Source organism: Salvelinus namaycush, chromosome 12 (genome assembly GCF_016432855.1).
Source record: "Salvelinus namaycush isolate Seneca chromosome 12, SaNama_1.0, whole genome shotgun sequence".
Lineage (NCBI taxonomy): Eukaryota > Metazoa > Chordata > Actinopteri > Salmoniformes > Salmonidae > Salvelinus > Salvelinus namaycush.
The window spans coordinates 22556965-22565533 of NC_052318.1; the positions used below are offsets into that span (position 1 = coordinate 22556965).

Genomic DNA, 8569 nt, shown 5'->3' on the forward strand with positions numbered 1-8569 from the left:
TCTTCTGTGCACCTTACCGGTTGGTCACATCACAGAATCAGGGGTGTTCACCCTCACTGGATTCAACTGTCAACACAACACTCAATTTAAAATGGGATAACAAAGACAGAACACAAATTAAATAAATTGGTATTTACCACATAAGGGCGGCGCCTTAAAGCTCTTTTGATTCTCTCATCACTACAATCCATCTTGCTTTCTGAGGGATACATTTTCATCAATTGATTGGCACAAAACATATCCTAACAAACACACACACACAGACAAATGGCACGCCATTCCCTATATAGTGCATTTACTTTGACTTGTGCCCATATAGTGCACTTATTTTGACCTGAGCCCACTGGGAACAGGTCAAAAGTAGTACACTACAGGGTGCCATTTGGGACTTCTCCAAAGAATGTAAGAGTCTACCAGACGTTCTAAACTCCAAATGACCTTGTGCTGTGCGAAAGAGTCCAACCAACCGTTTACAATCGTACTGTAGTATTCTCTGCACAGACTTCAGCGAGGGCAGACTATGCGGCAAAATATTACCTGAAACAACCTGATTGAAGAAAGAGATTGTACTGATGATATCAAAGCGGAACACAGTTTATGTCGCGAATTGATGCTTGGTTACATAACAATAGGTCACCGTTTAATGGCCGCGCATAATACGTCACGAGAAAGGCGTAAATGGGACCGGACTGGTGGCATCTCCCCCCTTGTTGTAAATTATAACTGTCAAATCAAATCTATGTAGCTATCTAACTCAAATGTCTGTTGAGGACTCTTTGATAATCACATTTGAGGCACATGTCAGCAGGTGGCAGTGTCTTCAAATGCTGTAGTTTATGATGGGTGCAACAGTTGAGCAACTTTGAGGTTGTGATAATTGAAATGCGGAAGTACATTTGTTTTGGCTGAACAAGCTTGTTCGCATATTTCTACAATTAATCTTCTTAAAATCGGATTTTAAACCTAACCAAACTGCTAATTTAATGCCCCAACCTTAAATTAAGACCAACAAGCTTCTTTTTCCCCATTAATTTTTACGATATATCCATTTTTACTTTGTGGCTGTGTTATCTAGTGGGAACCTCTAGTTAGCTAGCTAGCTACCCTCTGGCTAAAGTGTACTGCAATTTTGCATAAAAAGTTGATTGATTATCCAAGTACTAGTTTGAAAAATATGCACCGGGCATCAAAATGATCTCCTGCATAGTTTTAAAAGGTATGATTCAGAGGTTCAAGAGTTTTACTCCTGAGTTCAGGCTCACGAGTGGGATTGTTTCTGTCATTATAGTATCATTTGTTTTGTTTATTGTCACTACATTTTTCGGTTTATCAGAGGATGTCTTCAGTCTTGGAATGACAGTTTTTGGCAATGGTCATGGTAAGTTAGCTCGGAGGGGTTGAGTGAATCAACAATCATATGCTCGGTAGCTACTTTGAATGGGAGTGTTGTAACGTTAGCTAGCGTGCTAAAACGTATAGCTAATGTAACAGACGGTGCCAGTAGACTATAGCAGCAAGTTACAACACATCACGGCATGTTTATATCTGTCAACCCTATCATTTATGTTTTAATCCTTTCCTCTTCCTTTGCAGTGCACAAGCTCATCACATACTCCTTCCACCACAAGACAGTGACCCAGCTACTCCTCAGTATTGGGGTTCTGGGGCCTCTCTGTGGTGGCATTGAGAAGAGTGTGGGCACTGTTCGGTTCCTCTTCATGTTTCTGCTGCTCTCTATCAGCACAGGGGTGTTGTACAGCATACTGGGTCTGCTACTGTTTGGTGCATCTGCCCAGAACCAGGTGGAGGGGTTCATTCCAGTATCCCTCTCCCTTATGTGTATGGCCACAGTGCACTCCCGTATGGTTAAGGGCTTTCTTTTCGGGGTCACTGTACCCATGTTAGCCCTGCCCTGGCTGTTTCTGTTCATCATAACACTTTTGGTCCCACACACTGTGTTCCTTTGTAATGTCATCGCCATCATCGCAGGGGGGATCTGTATCCTTACTCCAACCTCATTGCGGTTCAAAATAAATGTGATACGCTCCTCTGCAGTACGTCACAACTTTATAAGTGTGCTTAGTAGTGTAGTTAAGTGGTATTAGGTTATAGGTGTTGTATATGAGTCCTGCTGCTAAACATTATGGCATGTTTGTTTAGAAAAATCTTGCATCACTGCTTCACACATTCTCCTTAACTTGCACTGGTGAAACAGACGGAAAGGGCTGGCTCTCACTTCTGGACATGTCCGATGCCAGGGCATCAGTGCTGGACAAGAAGATGCCTTTCAGGCTGCTGAGGAACATTGGTGTCCTGTATGTCCCTGCATCAATAGAGGCGAGAAGGAAGACGGTCCACCCACCGTGAGTACTGAGAAAGCACCAGACCCATTAAATAACAATTGCTGTGTGCAAGCCAGAGCACATGATGTACTACAGTATAATGAGGTGCAGTTATAATAGATGATCCTCAGCTGTAATTGAATACTGTACAATAAGAACCTAGTGGTCCCCCATGATTAGATAGAGAATCACTGGTATAGATAAGCTCTCTGAAATCTGTCCACGTTCTCATTGATTGCAGAATAATTCCAACCCCAGGCTCCTACCCAGTCCAAGCCTACGCTCCAGTGTCCTCTACCTCCAACCTACAGGCTACCGAGACCACACCAAAGACATTTGAAGGCTGGGCCCACTCCTACTATACACAGGGGAGCCCTGTTCAGCTCTCAGGTTATTACGGACACAACCATGGATATGGCATCAAGCATAGCTTTGGGCCAAGTCACGGACATGGTCACAAACATGGATACAGCTGCAGCCACAGCCAAGGTCATGGACATAGTCACGAACACAGCTTCGGCCATGGACTCAGTCATGAGCATGCATCTGCCTCTCAAACCAGCAGTCACTGTGCTCCAGTGGCTCAACATCCATATTCTCAACATTCCCACCTCAGTCCACTGTCTGTGTCTGTCAGTGCCCCCCAGAGTTTCACAGCAAACATGCCGGAGTCACTGCCAGAATCTGTGACGGTTCATCCAGGAGCACCTGTGTCTTCACTGACAGATTGATGACTTCAATCAGTAACACCAAAACTCGCTATAGCTCAATTGAAATTTATGGGCAATGTTATCGAAGACCGGAAATTACCTTTACATTTCAAGTGTGCTATTCCTTGTAAAAAATCCTTGTAAAAACGTCAACTCATGGTATAACTAATAACATAAAAAAAAAAACATGATGTCAGTGTGGTTATAAGCCGCTATATCTCTGAACTTCTGCGATACAGATTTAATCGAGCCCATAGTTGTCATTCAATGTGTTTTCTGTCTCATGTTATACATTGAGATGTAATATGCTTGGGCAAGTGGTTTGAGGCAGTACTTGAAGGTCCACTTTTTCTTCACTGATGTTTTTGGTTTGAATACACAAGCAGGCTCTGAATGTTCAAGGTCAAATCAATGCAAGAAGGCTTTGATTGTGAGTTGATTGTAAGACCTCCTTTTGGCTTGTGTGTTTTGTACTTTGTGTTTTATTATTTTAAAGTTAATTTCTCTACCGTAAGCCGAATCCGACGTCGTTTTAGAGAATTTGGCAGTACGTCCAACCGGCCTCACATCCGCAGACCACGTGTAACCACGCCAGCCCAGGACCTCCACAGCCAGCTTCTTCACCTGCGGGATTGTCTGACAGCCACCTGATGAAACTGTGAGTTTGCACAACCAAATAATTTCTGCACAAACTGCCAGAAACCATCCCAGGGAAGGTCATCTGGTTGCTCGTCATCCTCACCAGGGTCTTGACCTGACTGCATTCGGTGTCGTAACTGAACTCAGTGGACAAATGCTCACCGTCTATGGCCACTGGCATGCTGGAGAAGTGTGCTCTTCATGGTTGAATCCTGGTTTCAACTGTACCGGGCAGATTTATGACTGCAAAATTAATTGCCTCTGAGGACAAAGTTTAAGTGTGTGGGTGAGCGGTTTGCTGATGTGAAGGTTGTGAGCAGAGTGCCTAATGGTGGCAGTGGGGTTCTGGTATGGGCAGGCATAAGCTACGGACAACAAACAGCAAATTTGCACAGCCGTTGAAGAGGAGTGGGACAACATTCCACAGGCCACAATCAACAGCCTGATCAACTCTGCGAAGGAGATGCGTCGTGCTGCTTTTGGCAAATGGTGGTCACACCAGATACTGACTGGTTATCTGGTCCACGCACCTACCTTTCTTTTAAGGTATCTATGACCAACAGATGCATATCTGTTTTCCCAGTCACGTGAAGTCCATAGATTAGGGCCTAATGAATTTATTTCAAATTACTGATTTTCTTATATGAACTGTAACTCCAGTAAAATCTTTGAAATTGTTGCATTTATACTTTTGTTCATTGTACTTAAATTAAAATAGCATCCACTCAGCACTAAATTAGATCCATTACATGCAGTTTGTTTTGCAATGGATCGTTCAAAATGACTGTCGCTTCAGAGGCAGGTGACAAGTGGGTGAGATGATCCAGAGAGTGGGCTACAAGGGCAGATTATGATATCTTTGAAAAATGAACTAGTCGTGCACAGGAAAGAGAAGCCATAAATGACAACCAAGACTAAATAAAGCAAATCAATGATCTCCATTTATTATTTCTTTACAAATGCATTCTTTAAACTTATACTGTTCATATACAAATATATATTTTGCATATAAAACTGGATCAAGTGGTAAGAGTCATGTAACACATTATACAATATCAGTAATGCAAGAGAAAAATGTAAAAAGGCACATTTCTTATTTAAATGACATGTACCATGCCATATTTGATTATGTATCACTAGAATAGTTGAGGGGTTTTTCTATTAAAAGAAACACAAAATGATAGACTGCTGAACATTTGTATTTAGGCTTTCAACCATCAGCATAATAAAATAAAACTAGATAAAGTTCTTACAGAATTAGTGATTATCAGAACACACATAAATGACAATTAATAGATGTATTCATGTTGACTGCAAGTGCACATACCATACAACACATTTTGCATTGCCTAAATGCCGAGGTAGTGTCCAGCTAAACATAACTAGTAGGTACTAAGCCTTACAGTCGGAGGATGAGAAAAAAAACACCTGGGCATTTTTTACAGTAAACCACCATTTAATCTAAGACCTTTTCTGTAATGAACCGATGAAGAACAAAGCTCAGACTAAACAGTTACTGCAATTTAAATGTATGAATTGTACAGTACATGGTACAATATGAATATGCTACTAGTATGCATATTTGACTAATCTTGCACTGCTCTCTGTATTTACACAACCTTCGTGCATCTGAATAGGCAGCCATGTTGAACTTGTAAATACATTTAAAGACGGCAAATATAGAATGCTTTCAATGCCTTAGACATTTCAGATAAGTTAATTGACAATATATATATATATATACACTGCTCAAAAAAATAAAGGGAACACTTAAACAACACAATGTAACTCCAAGTCAATCACACTTCTGTGAAATCAAACTGTCCACTTAGGAAGCAACACTGATTGACAATAAATTTCACATGCTGTTGTGCAAATGGAATAGACAAAAGGTGGAAATTATAGGCAATTAGCAAGACACCCCCAATAAAGGAATGGTTCTGCAGGTGGTGACCACAGACCACTTCTCAGTTCCTATGCTTCCTGGCTGATGTTTTGGTCACTTTTGAATGCTGGCGGTGCTTTCACTCTAGTGGTAGCATGAGACGGAGTCTACAACCCACACAAGTGGCTCAGGTAGTGCAGTTCATCCAGGATGGCACATCAATGCGAGCTGTGGCAAAAAGGTTTGCTGTGTCTGTCAGCGTAGTGTCCATGGCATGGAGGCGCTACCAGGATACAGGCCAGTACATCAGGAGACATGGAGGAGGCCGTAGGAGGGCAACAACCCAGCAGCAGGACCGCTACCTCCGCCTTTGTGCAAGGAGGTGCACTGCCAGAGCCCTGCAAAATGACCTCCAGCAGGCCACAAATGTGCATGTGTCAGCATATGGTCTCACAAGGGCTCTGAGGATCTCATCTCGGTACCTAATGGCAGTCAGGCTACCTCTGGCGAGCACATGGAGGGCTGTGCGGCCCCACAAAGAAATGCCACCCCACACCATGACTGACCCACCGCCAAACCGGTCATGCTGGAGGATGTTGCAGGCAGCAGAACGTTCTCCACGGCGTCTCCAGACTCTGTCACGTCTGTCACATGTGCTCATGTGCTCAGTGTGAACCTGCTTTCATCTGTGAAGAGCACAGGGCACCAGTGGCGAATTTGCCAATCTTGGTGTTCTCTGGCAAATGCCAAACGTCCTGCACGGTGTTGGGCTGTAAGCACAACCCCCACCTGTGGACGTCGGGCCCTCATACCACCCTCATGGAGTCTGTTTCTGACCGTTTGAGCAGACACATGCACATTTGTGGCCTGCTGGAGGTCATTTTGCAGGGCTCTGGCAGTGCACCTCCTTGCACAAAGGCGGAGGTAGCGGTCCTGCTGCTGGGTTGTTGCCCTCCTACGGCCTCCTCCACGTCTCCTGATGTACTGGCCTGTATCCTGGTAGCGCCTCCATGCTCTGGACACTACGCTGACAGACACAGCAAACCTTTTTGCCACAGCTCGCATTGATGTGCCATCCTGGATGAACTGCACTACCTGAGCCACTTGTGTGGGTTGTAGACTCCGTCTCATGCTACCACTAGAGTGAAAGCACCGCCAGCATTCAAACGTGACCAAAACATCAGCCAGGAAGCATAGGAACTGAGAAGTGGTCTGTGGTCACCACCTGCAGAACCATTCCTTTATTGGGGGTGTCTTGCTAATTGCCTATAATTTCCACCTTTTGTCTATTCCATTTGCACAACAGCATGTGACATTTATTGTCAATCAGTGTTGCTTCCTAAGTGGACAGTTTGATTTCACAGAAGTGTGATTGACTTGGAGTTACATTGTGTTGTTTAAGTGTTCCCTTAATTTTTTTGAGCAGTGTATATATGTTTATTTTTTCACCTTGTGGGTACTTCACAGCAGGATAAACATCCAGAGGCAATATTTCATATCATAATCACCTCTGTTTACGCCTAGTTACACTTACAAAAACAATGTGTAACATTCAATGTATAATATCTCCAACTTTTCTAATCTGATGGGAAACAGTGAAGGTCTGCACTCTATTTTATTAAAAAAACGAATTGGTTTATTCCAAAAATGTCCATAACCTTAAAAGGAGCGCATGGACCAAATGTACACTGAACAAAAATATGAACGCAACATGCAACAATTTCAAAGATTTTACTGAGTTACAGTTCATAAGGAAATCATTCAATTTAAATAAATGAATTAGGCCCTAATCTATGGATTTCACATGACTAGGAGTACAGATGTGTGTCTGTTGGTCATAGATACCTTTAAAAAAAAGTAGGGGCGTGGATCAGAAAACCAGTCAGTATCTGGTGTGACCACCATTTGCATCATGCAGCGTGACATCTCCTTCACATAGAGTTGATCAGGCTGTTGATTGTGGCCTGTGGAATGTTGTCCCACTCTTCTTCAATGGCTGTGCGAAGTTGCTGGATATTGGCAGAAACTGGAACAAACTGTCGTACATGTCAATCCAGATCATCCCAAGCCTGCTCAATAGGTGACATGTCTGGTGAGTATGCAGGCCATCGAATAACTGGGACATTTTCAGCTTTGTGTACCGAAATGTGTACCGATCCATGTGACATGGGGCCATGCATTATCATGCTGAAACATGGCAGGACAATGGGCCTCAGGACCTCATCACGGTATCTCTGTGCATTCAAATTGCCATCGATATAATGCAATTGTGTTCGTTGTCAGAGGCTTATGCCTGCCTGTCCATACCATAACCCCACCCCATACACGCTGTCTGCCATCTGCCCGGTACAGTTGAAACCCGGGATTAATCCGTGCAGAGCACACTTCTCCAGCATGCCAGTTGTCATCGAAGGTGAGCATTTTCCCACTGAAGTCGGTTACGGCGCCGAACTGCAGTCAAGTCAAGACCCTGGTGAGGACGACGAGCGCGCAGATGAGCTTCCCTGAGATGGTTTCTGACAGTTTGTACAGAAATTCTTTGGTTGTATAAACCCACAGTTTCATCAGCTGTCCGGGTGGTTGGTCTCAAACGATCCTGCAGGTGAAGGAGCCGGATGTGGAGGTCCTGGGCTGGCGTGGTTACACATGGTCTGCGGTTATGAGGCCGGTTGGAATTATCTAAAACGACGTTGGAGGTGGCTTATGGTAGAGAAATTAACATTCAATTCTCTGGCAACAGTTCTGGTGGACATTCCTGCAGTCAGCATGCCAATTGCACGCTCCCTCAAAAGATGAGACATCTGTGGTGGCGTTGTGTTACAAAACTGCACATTTTAGAGTGGCCTTTTATTGTCCCCAGCACAAGGTGCACCTGTGTAATGACCATGCTGTTTATTAAGCTTTTTGATTATCTTGGCAAACGAGAAATGTTCACTAACAGTGATGTAAACAAATTTCTGAACAACATTTGAGAGAAATAAGCTTTTGGTTTA

General features: G+C 43.6%; 1 protein-coding gene across 1 annotated transcript; it reads left to right on the forward strand.

Annotated features, from left to right (window-relative positions):
• The first annotated feature begins 878 nt into the window (after nt 1-878).
• On the forward strand, nt 879-5464 carry rhbdd2 (rhomboid domain containing 2). Its single transcript, XM_039005323.1, has 4 exons — nt 879-1378; nt 1594-1998; nt 2216-2363; nt 2584-5464. The coding sequence occupies exons 1-4, from the start codon at nt 1192-1194 to the stop codon at nt 3071-3073; spliced, it is 1230 nt and encodes a 409-aa protein (XP_038861251.1). The 5' UTR covers nt 879-1191; the 3' UTR covers nt 3074-5464.
• The last annotated feature ends 3105 nt before the right edge of the window (nt 5465-8569 follow it).